This window comes from Mytilus californianus, unplaced genomic scaffold (assembly GCF_021869535.1).
Source record: "Mytilus californianus isolate M0D057914Y unplaced genomic scaffold, xbMytCali1.0.p SCAF_7, whole genome shotgun sequence".
Classification (NCBI taxonomy): domain Eukaryota; kingdom Metazoa; phylum Mollusca; class Bivalvia; order Mytilida; family Mytilidae; genus Mytilus; species Mytilus californianus.
In genome coordinates this window covers 111,640,363-111,666,270 of record NW_026262723.1, presented here as the reverse complement: position 1 = coordinate 111,666,270, position 25,908 = coordinate 111,640,363, and the positions used below count along the sequence as shown (strand labels likewise).

The 25,908-nt window shown below is 31.3% G+C and overlaps 1 protein-coding gene across 50 annotated transcripts in view; it reads left to right on the top strand.

The window, feature by feature from the left end:
- Window positions 1–25,908, top strand: part of LOC127708564 (ankyrin-2-like) — a 192,752-nt gene that overhangs the window by 103,492 nt on the left and 63,352 nt on the right. For 29 of the 50 annotated variants that reach the window (XM_052213477.1, XM_052213491.1, XM_052213487.1 and 26 more), the window contains 13 exons: window positions 271–294; window positions 5,548–5,644; window positions 6,522–6,750; window positions 7,764–8,015; window positions 13,578–13,656; window positions 14,161–14,364; window positions 15,676–15,804; window positions 16,248–16,348; window positions 18,226–18,292; window positions 20,037–20,201; window positions 21,360–21,500; window positions 23,573–23,737; window positions 24,718–24,852. In XM_052213477.1, the coding sequence (XP_052069437.1) occupies window positions 271–294; window positions 5,548–5,644; window positions 6,522–6,750; window positions 7,764–8,015; window positions 13,578–13,656; window positions 14,161–14,364; window positions 15,676–15,804; window positions 16,248–16,348; window positions 18,226–18,292; window positions 20,037–20,201; window positions 21,360–21,500; window positions 23,573–23,737; window positions 24,718–24,852 (1,788 nt within the window). The remainder of the gene's footprint in view (window positions 1–270; window positions 295–5,547; window positions 5,645–6,521; window positions 6,751–7,763; window positions 8,016–13,577; window positions 13,657–14,160; window positions 14,365–15,675; window positions 15,805–16,247; window positions 16,349–18,225; window positions 18,293–20,036; window positions 20,202–21,359; window positions 21,501–23,572; window positions 23,738–24,717; window positions 24,853–25,908) is intronic. The other 21 variants (XM_052213522.1, XM_052213509.1, XM_052213505.1 and 18 more) reach the window with 7 other exon arrangements.

Below are 25,908 nucleotides of genomic sequence, written 5' to 3'. Positions count from 1 at the left end.
ACATGTACATACAATTTGAAACATTATTCAAAAGTTCAAGGCAGGACATCTGTGTCTGTAAATACATATTCTAATGTTTCAAACTTTTAATATATATGATCAAATATTTTATATGAATGAGCATGAAATGAAATTTTTAATATTAATATTTCTGTTTTAAATTATTGTAAAGAAAAGCAATTTCTATTTAGATGTATTCACTATAACACTAAAACACCTATATATTGTAGCTTTATAATGTGTATCTTTCTCTCTTTGTGCTTTCGTTAGGCTCCAACCATTCCTTAAACAGAGGTAAATTCTTCCTCATGTTGTGTATCATGCATTGTTTGTGTATATGTGTGCACAGTATCCTCGTTGTGTACCTGTATTGTGACAAAATATTTCATCTGTCAGACAATGCATTTCATCTTTCAGATTTTGATCTTTTTGTTGATGATTATAAATGCTTTTAAATGCTTTACTTATTTCAGTCAAGTTTTCTATTTCTCCTGAATGTTAAAACAAACACAGTCAATTAATGTATCTTTCTTCAATAAGTGAAAGAAAATGTGCTTGGCAAAAAAAGGTTAAAATTATATTAGTTTTAAATTGTATAAAAGGATTGTAACATTTTAAATAAAAATGCAGCAAAAACAGCCATCACCATCATATATCTTACATATATCCTTTTTACCTAAAAACTTTTTCCTGTAATTTAAGCTTGTAAAATATAACATTTTGATAAATTGAGTGTCTACTATTGTTTTATTTGTTAAACCAACTGAATCCAGACACTAGGAATGAAAGATATTATATCCAATCTTTCCAATGTATTCTAATTGTCCTCAATCATAAGAGACTGCAGTTTATATGTACCCCATCGATACTAGTCCTGATTGTAATTGATTAGCCCCACCCCTATCAGTCCTTCATTAAGTTATTTTACAATTGTTGTTTTGCATGTGAATTTTATTAGTATGGTAGTGTATGCACATTGATATATTCAGATACAGTTAAACATGCACATAAGGAAGCTTATAGGCGGACATGTTTTTCCCTCATCTGTTACATTAGTCGTAGAATGCTAGATATAGGGATGCTTATCTCAATCTAGCAGCTAAATTGAACCTAGAAGGGTTACCTATTTTTGTTAAAGCTTAGTATTTCAGAAGTTCAGAAGGTAACAACACTTTGCCTTTGATCTCATTTTCGTGTTTAACTTACTTTATACAGTCAGTCTTTTAGTTTTTTAGAGTCTGTGAATTTCTCCTTTACTCCGAGTAATGGTCACTATATTTTATCTAAATGTGCATTGTAAGGCCTACAATTATTTCTGAATCTCCTTCCAATGAGTAACTTTTAAGTTTTTATGTTAGGCCAGTTTTTGCTATGAGTAATAGGTCAAATATGTTTGGTCAATAATATGATTGTAAGGTTTACTTGTCTGTCTGACAGGAATCTCTGACCATAATCCTTTCCATGTTTTATGATAAGCAATAGGTTTTTGCAGTGTGGTCAGTTTCTAAGAAACAATCAATCATAGAACAACTCTTTATTGTCTATATACTCTAAAGCAATTTTTAAAGATGAAAATCTCCTAACAGGGTATACTTGACTTTGTATTCAATGATCAACATTAAGTTTTTATACATAATAGGTCTATTTCTCAGCTGCTACAAGTAAAACTTCTTGATTTTTTTTTTTATATTCAGGGCTCACGCTAGGCGACTTGGGCGACAAAGTCGCTTTCCCCGACCGTCAAAAGCGAAATCTGGTTGCCCTGTTGTTCACGATACTTGCTTTCAGTAGCTTTCGTCATCGCCAATATTCAACATTTACCAATTTGATGAAACAGCAATTTTTCATTTTATCACTTTCGGTACTTGTTACTTGAGAGCGTACATCAAATCATTCTAACTTTCGGCAAAATAAGCTTGTTACTTCATTAGAATGTGATGAAATTTGCCTGAAGTAAATTTGTTATCTTATATTGCATTAAAAACTTCATATTCCCTTCCAAATAGCGTGTCAAACATCGTTTATTTTTGTAAATTTTCTTCGTCTGCCATTGAAATTTTTGGGCAAATTATTGTGCAACATTGGATCAGATTTCATAGGAAATGGACCAGCTATGACCGAAATCCGGATTCTTGCGATGATGACTACTGATGCATGTATGGCACAGCTGATAGAAGAAAATTTATCCCAAAAGGAAAAATTACGCATTCCACAAGCATTAACATACTTTTGGTTAGATCTACTTGATTAATGTATATATTTCCATGTATATGCATTGTTTCAATTTATAAATTAAAGTTGCTCAACTCTAGGACTATTACACTAATATTATTATATTATGTCCAAGCTTAACTGTGTTAAATAAAACTGTTGAATTTAAATATCTTTTTAATGAGAAATACTTAATTTCATAAACATGATAACAGAGTAGTTTTTAATTGAATTTTAATTGATATAACAACTTTCTTTTCCTTTTTGATATATAAAAAAATCTTTTTTATTATTGCCAGATATTTAATTGTTTTTTTCTGACAAGAGGACTAATATGATTGTGCAACTAGAGATGATAAAATTAAACAACTTTGAATTTGAACTGTTACTTTAATTGTATACCCAGGTACAAATTGAACAATATAAAAAAAATAAGATACATATGGCTCTTTGTATTATAGTAAAAACCAAACATTGTAGGGCCGTGAGCGAACGAGCACTTCTCTTTCAAATCTCACCACTTCTCCCTCTCAGTTTCAAAAAGAGAAGTCACTTCTCCCTATGATTCTGAAGTAGTGTGAGCCCTGATATTGAATTGTAGTAAGGTGTGCCTGCCTGTCTGTCAGCAGTAACTTGACAATGCCTGCAATGCTGCAACTATCTATGATAAGTGTTCAAGCTTAGTTCAGTTGTCAGTTATTTTGAGTAACAGGTTACTAGGTCTATATAATCATTAGACATGTCCGTCTAAGTGGGTCACTTACCTTGACCTCATTTTCTTGGTTCATTGATAAGGGCTATGTTTTACCTATGAAGGTTTATTTATTAAGATGAGAGTCAGCTGCATCTGGTTTGTAGATTCATTGTAAGGGATATATGTCTGTCTGTTATTGGTCATCTCAGCTTGTAGATTCATTGTAAGGGGTATATGTCTGTTTGTTATTGGTCATCTCAGCTCGTAGATTCATTTTAAGGGATATATGTCTGTCTGTTATTGGTCATCTCAGCTCGTAGATTCATTTTAAGGGATATATGTCTGTCTGTTATTGGTCATCTCAGCTTGTAGATTCATTGTAAGGAGTATATGTCTGTCTTACCAGTCATCTCAGCTTGTAAATTCATTGTAAGGGGTATATGTCTGTCTTACCAGTCATCTCAGCTTGTAAATTCATTGTAAGGGGTATATGTCTGTCTGTTATTGGTCATCTCAGCTTGTAGATTCATTGTAAGGAGTATATGTCTGTCTGTTATTGGTCATCTCAGCTTGTAGATTCATTGTAAGGGGTATTTTTCTGTTTGTTATTGGTCATCTCAGCTTGTAGATTCATTGTAAGGGATATATGTCTGTCTGTTATTGGTCATCTCAGCTTGTAGATTCATTGTAAGGAGTATATGTCTGTTTGTTATTGGTCATCTCAGCTTGTAGATTCATTGTAAGGGATATATGTCTGTCTGTTATTGGTCATCTCAGCTTATAGATTCATTGTAAGGGGTATATGTATGTCTGTTATTGGTCATCTCAGCTTGTAGATTCATTGTAAGGAGTATATGTCTGTTTGTTATTGGTCATCTCAGCTTGTAGATTCATTGTAAGGGGTATATGTCTGTTTGTTATTGGTCATCTCAGCTTGTAGATTCATTGTAAGTGGTATATGTCTGTTTGTTATTGGTCATCTCAGCTTGTAGATTCATTGTAAGGGATATATGTCTGTCTGTTATTGGTCATCTCAGCTTGTAGATTCATTGTAAGTGGTATATGTCTGTTTGTTATTGGTCATCTCAGCTTGTAGATTCATTGTAAGGAGTATATGTCTGTCTGTTATTGGTCATCTCAGCTTGTAGATTCATTGTAAGGAGTATATGTCTGTTTGTTATTGGTCATCTCAGCTTGTAGATTCATTGTAAGGGGTATATGTCTGTCTGTTATTGGTCATCTCAGCTTGTAGATTCATTGTAAGGAGTATATGTCTGTTTGTTATTGGTCATCTCAGCTTGTAGATTCATTTTAAGGGGTATATGTCTGTCTGTTATTGGTCATCTCAGCTTGTAGATTCATTGTAAGGGATATATGTCTGTCTGTTATTGGTCATCTCAGCTTGTAGATTCATTGTAAGGAGTATATGTCTGTTTGTTATTGGTCATCTCAGCTTGTAGATTCATTGTAAGGGGTATATGTCTGTCTGTTATTGGTCATCTCAGCTTGTAGATTCATTGTAAGGAGTATATGTCTGTCTGTTATTGGTCATCTCAGCTTGTAGATTCATTGTAAGTGGTATATGTCTGTTTGTTATTGGTCATCTCAGCTTGTAGATTCATTGTAAGGAGTATATGTCTGTTTGTTATTGGTCATCTCAGCTTGTAGATTCATTGTAAGGGGTATATGTCTGTCTGTTATTGGTCATCTCAGCTTGTAGATTCATTGTAAGGAGTATATGTCTGTCTGTTATTGGTCATCTCAGCTTGTAGATTCATTGTAAGTGGTATATGTCTGTTTGTTATTGGTCATCTCAGCTTGTAGATTCATTGTAAGGAGTATATGTCTGTTTGTTATTGGTCATCTCAGCTTGTAGATTCATTGTAAGGGGTATATGTCTGTCTGTTATTGGTCATCTCAGCTTGTAGATTCATTGTAAGTGGTATATGTCTGTCTGTTATTGGTCATCTCAGCTTGTAGATTCATTGTAAGTGGTATATGTCTGTTTGTTATTGGTCATCTCAGCTTGTAGATTCATTGTAAGGAGTATATGTCTGTCTGTTATTGGTCATCTCAGCTTGTAGATTCATTGTAAGTGGTATATGTCTGTCTGTTATTGGTCATCTCAGCTTGTAGATTCATTGTATTAAAGGGGTATATGTCTGTCTGTTATTGGTCTCTCAGCTTGTAGATTCATTGTACAATGTTGTAATGGGTATATGTCTGTCGGTTATTGGCCATCTCAGTTTGACCTCATTTTCATGACTCATGGATTAATGTGAAGTTTTCTTTATACAGATAGTGAAGGATGTAAATATCAAAGAGGGTCAACATGTTATTTCAAATGTTTTCAAATAGCACTGCTTCCCTAACATTAAAGCAACTCTTTTAGTTTTGTGTTTCTGGTGTAAAAATATAAAACTTTGCAATTTATGACTATTAAAAAAAACTGTAAATTTTCAGCTGATAGATAAGATAAATAGATAAAATGATCACACAAGTGTGGATTAGCTTGTAGGTCTCTACTAATGTTTATTTGTGATTTAGAGTATGTTAGTCTGTATGGTTAGTACTGTAGATAACATGTCTATGATTTTTTGAAATGAATTGACTCAGTCATTTCTTTTTTATTGTTTTGACAGAGGGAACTGATGTTTCTGTATGGGAAGATTACACTAAAGCTGCTAATATAAAGTTTTCAGAAGATTGTGTCTCCATTACAACTAGTGTGTCTGGAAGGTTTGTATTGTGCAGGACTTTAAAGTCATGCTTAATACATTGAATCTTGCAATGTTTTTTCAGTATGATGTATATGGTTATTGCAAAACTAGATTGTACTGCGAGAAATATATCAATTTTAGACATCTTAATATTTCATTTAAACTTTGCCAAAAAGTTTACAAAATAAAAAGGAGATAGTGAAAGAAAGATGAATCTGTGACCAAAAGTAAAAGACGGAAAGAAAAACAGTCTATAGAACACAACTTACCAGTGAAAACTACTTTAAATTCAGAAATTATTGCATGCATTAATTATTGCAGATTTTGTACAATAAACTAAAATGGGAGATTATTTATTGTAATTTCAGAAAAATCTGCATACAGTTATATGTATTAAATATTAGATTGTAAGCTCTTATTATTGCGATCCTCATCCAGTCGCATTATTCGCATTAATATAAACCTTGCAATAATTTCTGAATTTACAATAACATAAACTCCACCATAAACAGAGGGATGTGCTCAATATTAAAACAAGGTAATGTGATATGATTTCCAATGAGACAACTATCCACCAAAGTACAAATGAAGTGGATGTAAGCTGTTATAGGCAACCATACAGCCTTCTACAATTAGAAAAACCTATAAAACACTACTTAAATAACTTACATAAACACCGCCATAAATTGTGGGATGAAAAGTGCTCCTAAAGCAGTTTTTGTAGCATATATCATGTAAATATAAGTTGGAAAAGTCATAAAATGTAACAGGGATGGAGAGAACTAGAAATTTGTTTGATTTAAAATTGAAGGTTAAATTATACTTTGTTATCTTAATGACTATCTTTGAAATTTTTTAAAGGGAGGAAAGTATTTGTCATATAAAAATAATTTCAGGTTTTGGCTAATGGACTGTCAGAACATAGCTGATGCCCCTCGGATGGGAACAGAATTATACCATGAAGCTATAACTATACCATACATGGCCAGATTTGTTTGTTTTGCTAAACGTACTGGAGAAGAAGAAGGAAAACTACGAATGTTTTGTATGACAGATGACAGACTTGATAAAACATTGGAAAAGCAGGAACATTTCGTTGAAGTGGCTAGAAGTAGAGATGTAGAGGTAATATATAACAATACCAGCAAAGGTAGCAGGTATATACTACATTGCTCTGACCACACAAAATCGTTGGAAATTTGTATACAATATGATTAACATATAGAGCAGGTTTGGTGTGCTTGTTTATTCTTAAGTAAAAAAAAACTTTAATTTAAAAATTTTTTATTTAAGGAATGACTGTAATATTTTTTCTGTCTATGAAGAAATAACATAAAAAATGTGGTGCACACTGAATTACATTTTTTATGTTATTTCGAATAGACAGAAAAAATATTACAGTCATTTCTTATAATTTAATTCTAAATTCCATTTTAAACCGGAGTAAACCATGAAAAAACGTTGATAACGTCATGGTCACATGACAAAATTATGCCTATGAGCTGATAAACAAAACAACGTCAGCCAATCAGAAGACAAGTTACATCCAAAATTGAATTATTGTAAATTAGATGGTGGTATGTGTAAGCTGTTCACAGTTATTGTTATTTGGGGATTTAATGTGTAACATCATCAGGAAATATCAACTCACTGGGTTATAAAAAAAAGTGTTCAACACCTCAAAAGTGTGAGGAAATGAACGCTGTAAAATGATGAAAGGACATGATGTTGGGTAGCTTTCATTTGTCTTTGTTTTTGTCCTCATAAGGATGTTTAAAATGAGGAGGTTTTACAGTCTTTTTAATCTTTTGGGTTTTTATCAGCTTTCTTTATCTTTATCTTCAGAAAGCAATGTTACCAAAATTAAATCACTGTTGCCTTCATATAGAAAATAAAAAATGATGAGTTGTTAGATAATTCTGCCACATTTTAGCATGCACAGCTTGTTAAGGTTCGGGTCAATTTAGAGCTTTACATGGGAGATACATACAGCTGTCTATTGGTGGAAGACTTTAGGTTGACTTGTCATTGGCTTTTATGTTTTTGTACTGCTTGGCTGCTTTCTCATTGATGTTCACACCATATCTCCATTTATTCCTATGATTTTAAATATATGTTTTTGCATTTTGTTTCCATAGGTAATTGATGGAAGACCACAGTTTGTAGAAATGGCAGGAAATTTAATCCCCATTACCAAGTCAGGTGATCAGCTCTACATCAATTTTAAAGCTTTTCGTGAAAACCGGCTACCTTGTACTTTAAGAATACGAGACTTGGATCAAGATCCTGCAGCTAGAGTCGCCTTTATGAAGGAACCTAAAGTTGCCAGAGGAGAAGTACCCCAGACTCCAATTTGTAATCTCAATGTTTCGCTGCCAGATATGTCTACAGTAAGTCTAATATTAATAGAAGAGAATCTATAAAGGTGCTCCACCCTGAAAAGCAAGTACATGTGTGAAATATGACTAGAACATTACTGTATATAAAATAGAATAGAATGACAATCAGTCAGGAAGTACAACAGAATGACAATCGGTCAGGAAGTACAATCTGCTACATTATTTGTGTGTTTGTTTTGTTTGCTTATTTCCAAAGTAACTTCAGCTGAATTGAAATATTATTATATAAAAGTAAAAAAAAAAATTCAGAACATATCCTTGCTCTTCATTTCAACAATATATATATATTTATATTTTTTGTTATGCTCCCGCCGTTGAGGAGGGGCATTAAGTTTTACCCTTGTCCGTCTGTATGTGCATACGTCCCAAAATTGGTTTCCATTCTGTAACTTTAGTTTGCCTCAACCAAATGTTATGAAACTTATACACAATGCTTTTTACCAGAAAACACAGATCAAGTTTCAATTTTGATGGCGTCACTTTTGCTGTTCTAGAGTTATGCCCTAAACACATGGAAAAATTGCTGAATTTTTCGTTTCTGTTCTCTAACTTTAGTTTGCCTCAACTAAATGTTATGAAACTTTTACACAATGCTTATTACCACAAAACACAGATCAAGTGTGAATTTTGGTGGCCTCACTTTTAAAGTTTTAGAGTTTTGCCCCTTTACATTTCTGTTCTCTAACTTTAGTTTGCCTCAACCAAGTGTTATGAAACTTATGCACAATGCTTATTACCACAAAACACAGATCAAGTACAAATTTGGATAGCGTCACTTTTTCAGTTCTTGAGTTATATCCTTTTATAATGTTATATGCAAGCGGGGGTATCATCTGTGTCCCATAGACACATTCCCCATTTATTATTTAAATTTTTTAGATTATTTTAGATTAGTTATTATAATGTTTAACATAATCTCTGAAACATAATTATCTCCCTTCACATTTTTTTTTGGGTCCCTAGTATGGATTGTGGTTTAATTTCTTATTTTATTTCAAACATCCCATTTTATTAGCTCACCAGGGCCCCTTTGGGCCCCATGTGAGCTTATGCCATCACTTGGCATCAGTCGTCGTCATCTGTCGTCGTCGTCTGTTGTCATAAACTATTTGAAAAATCTTCTCCTCTGAAACTACTGGGCCAAATACCTTCAAACTTTAACTAAATGTTCCTTAGGGTATCTAGTTTATAAATTGTATCCGAAGTTTGTATCCATCGACAAACATGGCCGCCATGGCTAAAAATAGAACAGAAGGGTCAAATGCAGTTTTTGGCTTATATCTCGAAAACTAAAGCTTTTAGAGCAAATCTGACATGGGGTAGAATTGTTTAATTGGTCAAGATCTATCGGCCCTGAAATTATCAGACAAATCGAACAACCCATTGTTGGGTTGCTGCCACCAAATTGGTAGTTTTAACAAAATTTTGCAGTTTTTATACGACCGCAAAAATTAAAAATTTTTTGGTCGTATATTGGTATGACGTTGTCGTCGTCGTCATCGTCGTCCGGCGTCGTCCGAAGACACATTGGTTTTCGCACTCTAACTTTAGTTTAAGTGAATGGATCTCCATGAAATTTTACCATAAGGTTCAATACTACGAAAGGAAGGTTGGGATTGATTTTGGGGGTTATGGTACCAACAGTTAAGGAATTAGGGGCCAAAAAGGGGCCAAAAATAAGCATTTTTGTAATTTTCAGACAATAACTTGTGTGTAAGTGTATGGATCTCTCTGACATTGTACCACAAGGTTCCATATCACAAAGGGAAGGCTGTAATTGATTTTGGGGGTAATTGCCTCAAAATTTTAGGAATTAGGGGCCAAAAAAGGGGCAAAAAACAAGCATTTTTCTAGTTTCATGACAATAACTTGTGTGTTAGTGTTTGGATATTTCTGAAATTGTACTACAAGGTTTCATATCACAAAGGGAAAGCTGGAATTGAGTTCGGGGGTAATTGCCTGAAACGTTTAGGAATTGGGGGCCAAAAAGGGGCCAAAAATAAGCATTTTTCTAGTTTCAAGACAATAACTTGTGTTCAAGTGTATGGATCTCTCTGAAATTGTACTGCAAGGTACCATACCACAAAGGGAAGGCTGGGATTGAGTTTGGGGGTGATGAATCTTAAGGGGTTTAAAAAAATTTGGGGGGGGGGGTTTTTTCTTTTTTTTTCCTTTTTTTTTTCTTTTAAAATTTTCCATTTTAAGTTGGTTATTTCTGATTTATATTTAAAAGCAAATAATAATGATATGGTAGGAGATACACACCAAACAGGATGTGTAAATTTTTATATAATAAGTATTGTGCAATAGCAAGAAATTTTCAATTGCACAGTATTGCACAATAGCAAGAAATCTTCAATTGCACAGTAATGCGCAATAGCAAGAAATCTTCAATTGCACAGTATTGCGCAATAGCAAGAAATATCCAATAGCACAATATTGCGCAATAGCAAGAAATATCCAATAGCACAATATTGCGCAATAGCAAGAAATTGTCAATTGTACAGTATTGCGCAATAGCAAGAAATATTCAATTGCACAGTATTGTGCAAAAGAAGATACTTCTTATAAATTGCTTATTTCTTGATCAATTTCAATGGGGTTTTATTCTTGAATTCTTGGGGTTCTTTAATATGCTGAATATAACCGTGTATAAAGTTTTTGGATTTTGGGCCTTGTTTTTAAATTGGTCCACATTGAGGTCCAAAGGGTCCAAAATTTAACTTTGTTTGATTTCATCAAAGTTGAATTATTGGGGTTCTTTGATATGCCGAATCTAACCGTGTATTTAGATTCTTAATTTTTGGTTCCGTTTTCAAATTGGTCTATTTTCTATTAAGGTCCATCGGGGTCCAAAATTAAACTTAGTTTGATTTTAACAAAAATTGAATTTTTAGTGTTCTTTGATATGCTGAATCTAAACATGTATTTAGATTTTTGATTATGGGCCCAGTTTTCAAGTTGGTCCAAATCGGGGTCCAAAATTAAACTTTGTTTGATTTCAACAAAAATTGAATATATGGGGTTCTTTGATATGCTGAATCTAACCATGTATTTAGATTTTTGGGCCCCGTTATCAACTTTGTCCACATTAAGGTCAAAAGGGTCCAAAATTAAACTTTGTTTGATTTCATCAAAAATTGAATTCTTGGGGTTCTTTGATATGCTGAATCTAACCATGTATTTAGATTTTGGATATTGGACCATAATAGGTGAATGTCCAATTTAAAATTTTTAAGTTCTTAGACCACATTCATTCTGTGTCAGAAACCTATGTTGTGTCAAATATTTAATCACAATCCAAATTCAGAGCTGTATCAAGCTTGAATGTTGTGTCCATACTTGCCCCAACTGTTCAGGGTTCGACCTCTGCGGTCGTATCAAGCTGCGCCCTGCGGAGCATTTTATTTGTTATTATTTTGAATATTATTATAGATATATGTAAACTGTAAGCAGCAATAATGTTCAGCAAAGTAAGATCTACAAAAAAGTTAATATGACCAAAATTGTCAATTGACCCCTTAAGGAGTTATTGCCCTTTAAAGACAATTTTACACAATTTGTTCATCAAGTTTGCTAACATTTAAAAATCTTCTCCTCTGAAATACAGGTGAGCGATTCAGGCTCTTGAGAGCCTCTTGTTTGCAATGTTTTGAAATAAAAAGTAGGGAGTTGAAATTACTCATAAGATTTAAAGTTCCAAATTTAAAGATAAAATATGATTTAATCCAAAATTGGCATGTCTGAATTGTCAAAAGTAAAATAACAAAAATACCAAACTCCAAGGAATATTGAAAACAGAAAGTCTCTTATCAAATTGCAAAATTAAAAGCTCAAACACATCAAACAAATGGAAAACAACTGTCATATTCCTGACACCCTCCCCCAAAATTTGTCTATTTTAAAAGTTACAGCTGGTAGAATTTTATGCTGAGCCAATAATTGTAAAGATTATTAGCTCACATTTCCTTTTGGAGCTTTTGCCATCACTTGGCGTCCAGCGTCGTCCGTCCGGTATAAATATTTCAAACATCGTCTCCTCTGAAACTACTGAACCAATTCCAACCAAACTTAAGCTGAAAGATCCTTAGGGTATCTAGAATTAAGTTTGTATTTTATTTTTTGTTTCGTCAAAAACCATGGCCGCCATGGCTAAAAATAGAACATAGGGGTAAAATGCAGTTTTTTGCTAATATATCTCAAACACTTAAGGATTTAGAGCAAATCTGATGAGAGGTTAAAATGTTAATTAGGCCAAGTTTTATCAGCCATGAAATTTTCAGACGAATCTAACAGACCATTGTTGGGTAGCTGCCACTAAATTGGTAATTTTAAGGAATTTTGCAGTTTTTGGTTATTATCTTGAATATTATTAATGATAAAGATAAACTGTGAACAGCAAAAATGTTCAGCAATGTAAGATCTACAAAAAAGTTATTTTGACCGAAATTGTCAAATGTGTCCTTAAGGAGTTATTGCCCTTTAAAGACAATTTTTCACAATTTGTTCATCTAGTTTGCTTACTTTAAAAAATCTTCTCCTTTGAAACTGCTGAATCAATTTCAGCCAAACTTGGGCTGAATGAGTTTCAGAGTATCTAGTATAAATTTTGTATTTTATTTTCTTGTACGTCAAGAAACATAGCCACTATGGCTAAAATGGAACATAGGGGTAAAATGTATTTTTTTGCTTTTGAAGAAAATATGACAGATACAAAGAACATTTAAATGTCATTTTTAAGCCACTCATTAATATATATTGAAAATCAAAAATAATCATTAATGAAAGATTTAAGCAAAAAATTACAGGTGAGCTATTCAGGCTCTTGAGAGCCTCTTGTTATTTTTCTTATCTATCCTTTGATTAAAGTTTTGGTTTAAAGTATAGTTTACCGAGGGAAAATGAAGTTCAAGTTATTGTCACTATTCATCATGAAACTCAGTACACATCTTCATTATGATGTGAGCAATCTAAAATGCATTTCAAATAAGGGTTTTACCTGGATTTTGAAATTCACTAAGCATTGAAATGACACTACAGTCTGTCAAATATTGTTCACAAAGAAAAGTTGAATTTTTTTTCCTATTTGCATTAATTGTTATAAAGAAATGTGCCTCCTGAATAATTGTGTTCTCTTTTCATAAGGATTCACTTCTTGCATTGCATTACCTAATTTAGCATTATCCAGAGAGTTATTTCCCATTGTTCAATTTCCTGCTGTCTGCTTCAAGATGGAATCAGAAAAAACTGAAGTGTTCTTTAGAGTGTCTTGTGATTTTAATGTAGCTTGAGCTCCTGTATACATTGTTAAAACAATGAGATAATGAATTTATTCTTTTAAATGCAATATCCTAAGACCAGTGAGGCTGACTTTTCAACTCTAGAAAAGGCAGTACAGTACTGCACAAACAGTAAACATTCTAGACTAAAAGTCTAAAGATTTTGCAATGCTACTGATATAATATGCTATATTTGTATTGTTTGTTGTATTGTCCACTATTTTTACTGATTATTGTCCACTATTTTATGCATTATGGTATGTTTTTTTTTCAGTCATCCTCCATGGAAATGGATGGAGAGGCAGTTAGAGAACTTAGAAACAGATCCTCACTTATCAAAGAACATGGTATTGGTAAATACTTTAATAATACAATTTTCAATTTATTAATAGTTATATAAATCAAACATTTTTCTTTCCAAAAAAATCACCTGATGCAAACTTGTTCACCTAGGCAGAGCAATGATGATTTCAATACCTAAAAATATCTATATAGCTATAAATGAAATTCAGTTTGAACAGAGTCATGTGATTCATTAGGTGTTTATCCCCCTCTTCAATCCAATTTTTACAGTGCAGTACATTATTTATTATTACAATCACTAGCCTGTCAACATTGAGGTTGTGAGTTTGAACCCTTCACTTGGCAGATTCTTTCTACTCCAATCTTAATTGGCTAGTAGTTAGTATTGCCAGGTTTCCTGCTGAAGGTCTCTGGTTCTTTCCAGGGACACCGACTTTTTGCATCAATTAAAATATATAGCCAATAGTGCTGGAAGTGGTGTTAAGCACCAACAATCAATCAATCAAGGCACAATGAACTTAAAGAATTTAATTGCTATTTCTGCGTACTTGTAGTTGTTCAAGACAGAGTACAACAGGCCTCCATCAGATTGACAGATGTAGCTGATACACTGAAGGGAGATTGGGTCATGTTAGCTCAACAGTTAGATGTTTCCTCATCAGAAATTAATGACATTAACAACCAATACAAAACTGTTAATGACCAAGCTCTTGCCATGCTACAGCTCTGGGTGGATAAAGATACTGAACCAAACAAAGGTAACAATTGTCAGTTAACTATACAAAACTGTTAATGACCAAGCTCTTGCCATGCTATTGCTTTGTGTGGATAAAGGAAGCAATACACAGTTAGGAGTTTCGCTTTTTGGCCATGGTGAATTTTTTAAATATGAAAGTTATTGTATTGAAGAATAAGATAGCCTTCAAAGTGGGTTTATATGACTTAAGATTGCATTTGGCATGTTTTTCTATTTGACAGTCCGTATTTTCACACCTTACCACCCATAGGTCCAGAATTATTGTAGTGTTTTTCAACAAATATTTGACCCTCAAACTTTTCAATTCAATTTTATGGAAAAATGAGGTGAAATGCTTATGATTTTTTTTGGACCTCATGATAGATAAATGTCAATGGTTTCAGAAAAGGTATCACTCTAATGGATTGAAATTCTTCTTTAAACCAAATTTTGGGGACTTTTGAGAGATTTTCACCCCCCTTTTCGCAATATTTTGTATCAAATAAATGCAGACTGTTGCCATGGTTACACCAAAAAAGATTATATGTCACCATTTTAACTATTGGAAATCAAATCTATGGAAGATACTGTTTCCATACATATGCACATAACAAAAACATTAAGCCTTACTTGTTAGAAAGCAAGGGAAAGATGGTGGTTAAGAATTATGAGTGTCAATTTTAAGTTTTTTTTCTTAACTGTGTATTGCTACTAAAGATACTAAACCGAAGAAAGGTAACAATTATCAGATAACTAGAAATATGATCAACAAACTCAAAACTATTAACGACCAAGCACTTGCCATGAGTGGATAAACATACTAAACCAAACAATTGTAGCAACTATCACATAACTAGGAATATTTAAGTCCATTCAATGTTATTGGTATTCAATACATTAAATCCATGAACAACCAGAACAAATTTAAAGTTCTTTCCATGTTTTAGACATTGGTACAGAAAACTCTTATTGCAACAACAAACATTATAAATAAATAACTATCAACATTGAATCCTTCTCTATGCTAGAACAGTTAGAAGATAAAACTATTGAATTAAACAACAATGGTTTATAACCAATTTGGAACTGAAAGACAGCCTCAATCATTGCAGAAATACTTGAGATAGATAATATTACCAAAAGGGATACAAAACGTTTATTAATCCTTTTGAATTTTTAACATTTGGTTAAAGTAGTTAAACATTAAGCAATAAAATCTGTCTTACAGCTGTAATCACGTATAGAATCTTATATAATGTCATTTATGACTTTTAATTTTCATTGAATGGTTAAGCAACAGGTTTTTCATTTTGATTTGACTTATACTCTACAGGTCAAGCCTTAGAAAGAGCTCTAATAAAGATCAATAGAGAAGATGTTGTCAAGAAATGTATATATAATGTGGAGAATGTTGAGGATGAGATGGAGGCAGCTGCTGCTAGAGTTGCTATGGACCAATCAGGTAATTAGTGGTTGTTATGGTTACAATATATACATTCATACAAACCAAGCAATGTCACCAAAGTTTTATCAGACATGCTAGCTTTCATATATATATATATATGATTTAAAATGCTGATACTCTGTTTCATTATATTTATTTCACATTAATTTTTAGAAAGACATGCTGTTTATTTTTATTAGACAAGTTAACTACCTTTACTGCTGCTCAGATCTTTCGTTGATTGTTTAATTTAAATAATTTTTTTTCAATTCGTGCTTGTTTTTTTTTTTTATAGGAACCAATATTATAACAAGGTTTAAGTCTTTTGATGAAATGCCTAAACAAACCCCAATTGAAATCAGAATTTTGCCAAGTAATAGATAATTGAAAATAAAGTGTACAAGTGATCTGTGTGAAGTATTAATCACTTAAATAATGGAGATTTCCTCTTGTGTTTGCAGGTTTTGACACTTTTACTGAGGAGGTTGGAATATCTAGAGAAGATTCAATGAAGCGTAACATGTCATTAGATGTACAATTTGATGAACAAGATATGGTTAAGGTATCCTATTATAGAATATTTATTTAACTGGATTTACTTTATTATTGTTGTAGTAACTTCATTAGAGTTTCAGAAAGCTATAGGGATGTTCAATATTTAATCAATATAAGGTATTAAACTTTGAAATATAAGTTTTTTTTTTGCTATTCAAGAAAATGATGCGAGAAGTTAATTTTGGTGTTTGGAGTTGAAAGTACCTTTCTTTCTCCCATTCTCCACAACTTCAGAGCAAATAAGAAATCTGGAGTTTTTGCTTTCCTAAAAATATTTTAAAATCCTTCCCTACATTTGTTTCCAATGGAGCACATAATGAATATGTTCTTTAATAGCATGCATACACATTTTCATTTTAACTTTTCTTATTATTTTTGCATGTTAAGATGATGGGTGACCTTGAGGTGAGATGTCTTCCCTTTTTTGTTTTATTTCTAATTTTGCAGTGAAATATTTTGACACTCTTTTCTTTATTTGTAACATTTTTTTTCTGGAATAACATTAAGATGAGCATTGCATTCTTAATGTTTTGTAGGAAAGTAGTGTTTTTTTTATAAATTGTTGAAATTATGCATAATTGTTCTCTTTTGTAAAAATTATTAGTTTAAAGGTACTGGCAGATACCCAACAAGTTTTAACAAACGTGTTGCTGTTTTAAAATAGACTCAAGAGTTCTATGCTAGAAAACTTTGGTAGTAAAGTATTAATTGATAAAGATAAATTAAAAAGTTTCTCAGAAATTGACTAACATTTGTAATTGCAAAACTTTAAAAAAGTCACTCTATAGTGAAATGTATGTTACTGTGGCTTGATTGAACTGACAAGGTTGTAATTAAGAAATAGTAAAAACTTAACAAAAAGTTACTCAAGCATGAATGGAGGTCTTCATGACCTTAAAATGACTGAACTGCATTCAGTGCATTGTAATATACAAGACAAGTCTATTATTGAAATATTAATGATAAATCACCTTATATTTCGAGATCAGATTGGATTAATGAAGGAATTGATCAATTTTCTTGACTGAATCATTTGTGCATATAAGACAAATCTAACAAAAAAAAGATTTATGAAGGATTTTTACAAGAAACTTTTTGCTTCAAATCTAGAAACTGAATGGTTACTGTTTTGAGTCTATTGTTCTGCCAAATTTGTCTGTAACATGTTTTGAACCTAAATTGTGCACCTAACACAAAACAGTTTAAACTTTTAATAGACTTGTGAATGTGTGATGTCTGTAGAGTAACTATTGTATACACACAATCAAACTGTTAATACACCCAGTTTGATGCAGTTTAGACAGTCATTTGTTACATTGTTCTTTTTAGATTGCTGTTAATCATTGTGTTAGATAAACGCTGTAGTGATTTCTGTAGGAAAAGATGAAGCTTTGTTAGAAGCATGTTATGAAAACTTATCTGTGTTAATACATTTGTTTACCACTTATGATATAAAAATAAGAAGATGTGGTATTGGTATGATTTCCAATGAGACAACTCTCTACCAGAGACCAAATGATGTAGAAGTTAGCAACTATAGGTCCCCATACGGCCTCAACAATGAGCAAACCCAAACCACATAGCAAGCTGTTAAAGGCCATGAAGTGGCAAATTCATTTATATGGTATGAATTTAAGGCTGATTATTCAAGCTATTGCAGAAACAAAATCTTAAATGATATAAACACTGACGGAGATAAGTAAATTGAAAAATACTTACGAAAATGACTGTATCCTTTTAACAATTTTAATTGTCAAAACTTTATATTCCAAAGATGCATAATTATGATGATTTTCCATATGATTTTGAATGGAAGATTTTTTTTTTTAATTGGTTTGCTGTAGTTTATAAAAGAATAACTATTTGACTTTGACTTTATTTTAGGAATCTGAATCTGTAGTGGAATCTCCAAGTTCTGATGATAAACAAGCTCCTCAGGCTTTAGAAGAAGGTATGTTATCCTCAACCGGACTTCAACACATTTAATACATATAAATAAAGTAATTAGAATGGTGAACATTGGAAATGCAGGGCATTAAAATGCAATAAATCTTAAATACTGTGGATTCATCATCATTCATTGGATATTAAAATTCCTAGATATTGTTGGTATATCTGAACCACAAGCTTTAGTGTTGAAAGAAATACAAATTTTCTGTAAGCTCATATATAGAATTTGTAAATACCACGAAATCAGGTTCCTATAAAAATACATTTTTTCTCAATCCACTAAAAAATTGAATACTCAGACATATTTCTATTCAGAAAACATATTGAAAAAGATACTATTAATGTTGTAGAAAATTTTACAGGTTTTTTGATACTTCCCATCTGCATGGGGTAAAAATGGACAATGCATTTTTTATGTTTTGCTTGCTTTTGTCTATTGACTTAGTTGTGTTACTTGAGGGGACATATATATATATATACTTAGTTTTGGAATTTTTTGTAATTGGCGAGTTTGAAATAGGGTAAATTAAAGTGTATGTCCTGATGATAAGTTACATCATAAAACAGATATTCCAATGTTTGAAGGACAGTTTGTATACAGTGTTTATTCACTGGAACACATAGTGTAATTCTGGACTTTCACTGGTTGTCACTCTATATTTGTTAAACATTTTACTGGACCTAACAAATTTTGATCTGACTTCAGCTGTTTTCCATTAGACCTTTTGAATAACAGGAAACCAGTAGGAAGGACTTAAGATTTTTTTTGTTAGAATCCATGAAAAATTAAACTAAAAATTCTAGTTTCAATCAAGTGGGTTTCACACTTTTGTTTTTATTTTCTATTGTTCTTTCTATCTGAGTTAGACCCTTGACATAAAAACTTTATTGGTGTTTCATTTACATGATTTTAGTATCAATTGTTATGAATTGTCATTATACCTTATAGCTAAATTGGAGAGTTTTTTTAGATGCTGAAAGCTCGAATTTTTAGTAGTCTCCAGTTCATATATTATATATTGAATAAGGAAAAATAAACAATTTGTAAGCTAAATATTTACATAATTTTATGTAATATGTAAAACATTTTTATTGATGTTGATGAGAAACATACAATGATTTCTGAAATGACTTTAGTTTGGAATCATTGTTCCTACAGTGATTTATGAATTGATGTAAATTTACTAACATGCCTGATTGTCACTGAATGGGACTTGTGAATAAACATTGTGTATTGTATTCCAAAACTGACTGATCGTGAAACTCATTTAACTCCATGATACGGAATGGATTCTGGCTTTCATTAATGTTTAACTAGAAAAAGACCATAGTTAGTTTCAAAATGCATATTGTTAATAAATAATTATGATGAAAACAACACTTAAAAAATGTAGTTCATCTGAAGCAACTTATTTTAAAAGTAGCAAGATAACAATATCATTTTGGGAAAGGAAGACTAATAGCTAAAACAATTGTATTTCTTTATTTTAATATCTTCATTTTTTTTTTAAATTATTTACTTGAAAAACTGATGATCAGTGATATATTTTTCACAGGTTTTCATTTATCAAGTTCAGCCTAAATGATCTTTTTCATGAAATTTTGTAACTTTTTGTATATACTTCTGAGCCTTAATTGTGATTTCATTAACGATAGAGCCAAGGATATTAGTCAGTTTTGGATATGAAGAATAAATGTTGTTTTCATTGCTTTGCATTTTACTGGCTAATTCAATTCACCTTTAGAAACAGAAACAAGGGAAGATGAATTTGTGGTCAGAGTTGATGAACGACGACCACAAGCAAAAGAAGAAGTTAAAGTAGAAAAGCAAGATGACGACTTCTTCGATTTAATTGATCAACTTGATAAATATAGCCAGGATAAAGAACGAGGAACAGTAGACAGAGAAGGTACACCCATCTGAAATCTGTCGACAGCTGTTGGTTCCCTGTATCATTAGTTACTACTATAATCACTCATTTTTTTGGAAAAAAAGCCTTTGAATTGTTAAAAAAAACAACAGTTTGAGCTATGATATTTTGTTTATAAATGCAGAGTACAGTATACTAGTTTTTGTCGCCAATTGATCTTTTTAAGACATTGCTGGTATATTTTGCTTTGCATAGTAATTAGTTCTTTTTAGATGTGTTAATGAAACAGGGAACCAGACTTACATATTGAACATTTCCATGTTGTAATCAACCTAATAAGCATAACATTAGATACTAATACAGACTTCTTTACTCTTCGCTTCAACTTTTTATACATTATATAAATGTACAAAATTCTTTGGCCAGAAAATATATATTTTATGACTTTTATTTCACTGAATAAATCTCTTCTAATTTGAAATGTTCTTTTGTGGAATTCCACATTTTTTTTATAATGTCAAAATTCCATATTTTTTTTATAATGTCAAAATTCTACAAGGATGTCTGTGAAGTCCAGGAATGGTGGGCAAAAAGCAATAAGGTTATAACTCCTCTTTTCATGTAAAATCTTTCTGTATTTTTCTAAGAATGAAAAGCTTATAACAAAGTATACTCGTAGTTTAGATTATTTTTTATTAATATTGTTACATAAAAGAAAGATGTATTGCAATTAACTGATTATATTTCACAGAAGGCTGGTGAATAAGATATGATATGGCTTTTAAGGCTGATATTGATACATGTTGAAATCATTGCATTATAGCTTAGCATTTCATTAACTCGCTCAGTTTTGGGCATTATTTCATGTTTAAGCTTTGTGTAAAAATTAATTTGCTAAGGATTTGTATTGCTGATCTAGAACTAATTGTTAGAAAACCAATTGTGAGTTCCAATATTGTGGTCTTGTAATTGATAACAAATTGAATGCTAACATGAATGAGGATCTAATATTTCATGAGTGGAGTTATGTGACCTCATACAAGTTAAAAGACTGACAGTATGACAGAATATGATTTGCATACTCAAACTTGTTTACATATTAATTAGTTACAATGTATTTGATGTAACTTTTTGTTTTGGAAGGTTACGCTTTCTAACTAACTGCTCATTAATACGGTTTTGATAATGTAACTCTAGATATTGATGACAAGCCAACAGTAACTGAGGATGAAATCGTTCATACAAAACATGAACGTCTGTCGCCAGAAGAGATAATATCAATTGTAGAATCTATTGATCAGCAAGCTGCTCCCCCACCACAAAAACAACAACAGCAAGGTACCAGTTGCATGGTCATCCCTGTTGGTGTGGTGATCTGTAACACTGCATGTTCTACTAATTTGTTGTACTTTATGTTTATCCAACTAATTTTTAAAGCAGTTATCCTTTCTTCACAGTTTTTGATTGGAAACAAATACATTCCACTTTATTTTTTCCCTTTTATTCATAATTTCTTTTTAATTCTTGATGAAAGTCTATCTTGCACATACAACTTTTAAAGGGGATGTCTTTAAGTTTAATGAGACAGCTGCATTTTCAAAACTAGGAGAGAGATCCAAGTTAAAAAAAAATTAGGAGGGGGGGGGGGGGGGGGGGTATGGAGGGGGAAAAAATACTTAAGGTACTTTCTAATTTCAAAAACTGGGGAAGGAATTTAGAGAATAGCATTTCTTTTCAGAGAACCTGTAGTCTTAGAACTTGGACTGAGGAATATCGGTCCTTTTTTATTTGAAAAATAGAGCACAAATGCATTATTTATTAATATATTCTTTATATAAATAATAACATGGTTTTACTATATTAAGGTAAAAAGAAAACCGATTTGGATATTGAACTTTATCTTCTAAGTTTGCATATGAAATAAACAATACATATTTTGTTCTAAATAAATTGCTGGCATCGAGATGTTACCTTATCACAAATTTAATCAATTGTTGGAGCTGCCACCGCTAGAAACAGCATGCCTCATTCTTCTTTCATCTCTGGCAACACAACTGGAAAATTTTCTTAATTAAAGCAAATCTGTTTTCTTTCTTGATATGCATGTTTCATTTAAGTATATTTTTTGTATTTATATTTCTTTATAAAAGATTATTATTGTTGTGTTTATTTAAATCTTGTATTCATTATTTTATCCTTTTATAACCTGAATTGAATAATGCATCATACATATATTATCAAATTCCTTTCATTTAAATTCTGACGATATTGCATGATGTTAGTTTTAAAATATTCATCATATTTTAAAATGCCATGCTTATTATCAATGGTAAACAAAAACAGTGTTACCAACTTTAGATTCTAAAGACAGGTTAAATTTAATCAAATTGAACTCAATTCATAATTAACCAAAATAACAATGTGTCCTGCATTATTTATAAGTACATGTATTTATGTTGTGTATGTATGCACTATTTATTTACTTGTTTATGTTATGTATATTTTCAGTACAATGTTATTCTTATTCTTTTTTTACTGATAAATTTGAGTTCACTAATACTTCTGTGGTGATTATATTCAAATTATCAAACACTGAATGCACATTCCAATACGTTTCACTATATACACTCTATTCTTGTCTATATTTTAACAGACAGTACGTTTAAACAGCTGAATGACATTATATAAATAGTAAATGCAAATCTACGAAAAAGAAAATTATTGTTGATTGTAGTTTAACATTTATAATCAGTCATTTAAGTTTTAAAAGTACAAAATAAAGATTTTTCTAATTATTAGTATTTATATCTATACTGTCAGGCATTTTTGTTTAAATCCTTTCAAGTAAAATGACTTGTTATACTAACATTGTTTAGGCTGTAGTAAAAAAAGGTTTTAAAGTTTTGTGTTTTCCAATGGCACTTGTTTAAGTTTTGCTTTTCATGTCCAGTTCCATTTTGAAGTTTGAAGTGTGTGACATCTAACATTTCAGATTTGCATGGTATTATGCTTGGATTTTGATCTAAGATTTTATAAAAGCTTTAATGTACCTATTTATAAAAAGAATGAAAATGGTATCATCTATTTGTGAGAGAATTTCAGATAATTTAGTACTGGACGGAAATTTTACTATAAATAGTGAGATATGGAATAAAGAAGAATTGTATGCATAATCTGACCAAAAATTGATAATATTATTTGAAAAAAATCTAGGTTTTTGGGGATAAGACAAAGCACCAATATTGGAATAACAATAATATCATCAAATATCTTTACTATTTATTTATATATTCCATATCGCTACACCAGGAGATGGGTCTATTAGTTAATTTCCTAATGCAAAAATACTGAACTGTGAGATTTTTGAATGTATATTGTAAAGTGTATGAATTTACCTTCAATTAATGTAGAGAGAGAAGCAGGGGATGATGAATTGGTGGTTACAGTTGATGAACGTAGACCACAAGCAAAACAGGAAGTTCAAGTTCAAAAACGAGATGAAGACTTTCTAGATTTAATTGGACAGCTTGACAAATTTTCCGATTTAAAACATCAACCAGAAAAGGAGAGAAAAGGTAGATGGATCATCATCATCTACATCTAGTTCACATATTTCACCTACACTGATTTCTTAGTTATGTATCATAAAGTATTGAAAGCAGAGGATATCCATCTCACATATCATGTCTGATTACTAATGTATCATAAAGTATTGGAAGCAAAGGAAATCCAATTCGCATATCAATTCAATGATTTCTAATGTATCTTAAAGTATGGCAAGCAAGGGACATTCATCTCGCATATTATAAGTCTGATTTCTAATATATTATAAAGTATGGAAAGCAAAGGATGTCCATCTCACATTAGACTGATTTCTAATGTATCATAAAGTATAGGAAACAGGGAACTTCCATCTCACATATCATGTCTGGTTTCTAATGTATCATAAAGTATGGGAAGCAAGGGAAGTTCATCTCACGTATGATAAGTCTGATTTCTAATACATTATAAATTATGGAAAGCAAAGGACGTCCATCTCAAATATCATTAGACTGATATCAAATGTATTATAAAGTATGAGAAGCAAAGGATGTCCATCTCCCATATCATAAGACTGATTTCTAATATTTCATAAAGTATGGGAAACAAAGAACTGAATCAAAACATTTCCAATGATAATAATCATATATTTAAATATGTGAAGCTAAGAACTTAAAATTTACTTTTATAAATTTCTACGTATATAATAAATTACTAAATATCCCTAAATGAATATTGTTAAATGATTTTTTTTCTCACTATTTTTAGGGCCAAAGCTTTTGCAAGTTTTAATTTTGCTTTTATTGTTCCTGATCTTGATTGTCTCTAAAGAATAATTTTACCTTTTTTTTTCTTCTTCAATCTCCTCTGATCGTGGAAGTAGTGAAAATAAACCGTTCATTAAATTTTCCCAATTTTACAGTATTTTGTCTGTCAAAAGAAGTTTTAAGTTTTCAATCCTTCAACATTTATGAAGATTGCCCATGTAAACTGAAATAACACTGTAAATCTTCAGATGATGTTCAGCCTGAACTGAAAGAAGAGGAAATTGTTCATACAAAGAATTCACGTCCAAGCTCTCAGGATATTGTTATAGATATGGTAGAGACCATGAAACAGTTATCAATCCCTCAAAAACAAAAAATCAAAGGTACCGTCATGCATGGACAACCCTGAGATTTTGTGATTTATTTTTATGCGTTTTATGGTAATTCTCTATGAATGTACCGAAGCATGATTTCACTGCACTGTCAAGTCTCCACCACAATTGAATTTTATATTAACGATTATTGTTTCACCATCTCTGAACTGTAACAGTTGTCATAGTTAATGGGAAGTAATATTTTAACATACTTGTAATGACTCAAGATTTGCTCGAAAGTTTGAAATTTGTGTCTGACATTTTTTCAGGCAAATGAAAAATTTTGCCTGACTGAAATATAATTTGCCTGATCACATAGTAAGATTAAAAACATTTGTCTGATATTTGGTCAAACAATTGGCATTTCTCTGACTGGACCGAAGTTTGCCGGTCAGGCATATTTCATGACCTCTGTTCAGGGTCGTCTACTGTCATGAATGAGAAATTTAATTTGTATTAGATATCAAACATGCTGGAACATTTTATTGATAGTTTTAAAACAATGTGTGTATTTTACCTTTTAGATTTTTCCCTATGTTATGTGCATTCAGTGTTTCACCAGTTTTATTTTTATGAGTATACTAATACCACACTTAATTTTGATTTAAGCAAAAATTCTAATTATGACTCCTGGTTTGATGTGATAACATTATTTTATATTTAGAACAATTTTATTATGAATTTTACATACAATTGCAAATCTCTTTTGAAATAATTTATTTTTATCTAGACCCTTTATAAAAACAGCCATATGGAGATTTTACTTTATTTATTAGTATTGGTGAAAATCTATGAGTGACAAGATACTCAAGTATTTATTTATTTATATACTTATATATGATATATATATAATATAAATATTATTGATTACTAAATTTAAAAAGGGTTATATGTGCTATTTTATATTAATTTTTTTATCTTGAAATCTTTTGCATGTTTCCACAAATAGCACTTCATATGAGAAAAATATGTTTATGTGTGGCAAATAATTTGTATTTGTAAAATCTCTCTTATTGACAAATACCTGTTTAGTAGCTACACATAATCTGTTTAATTCAGAGACAA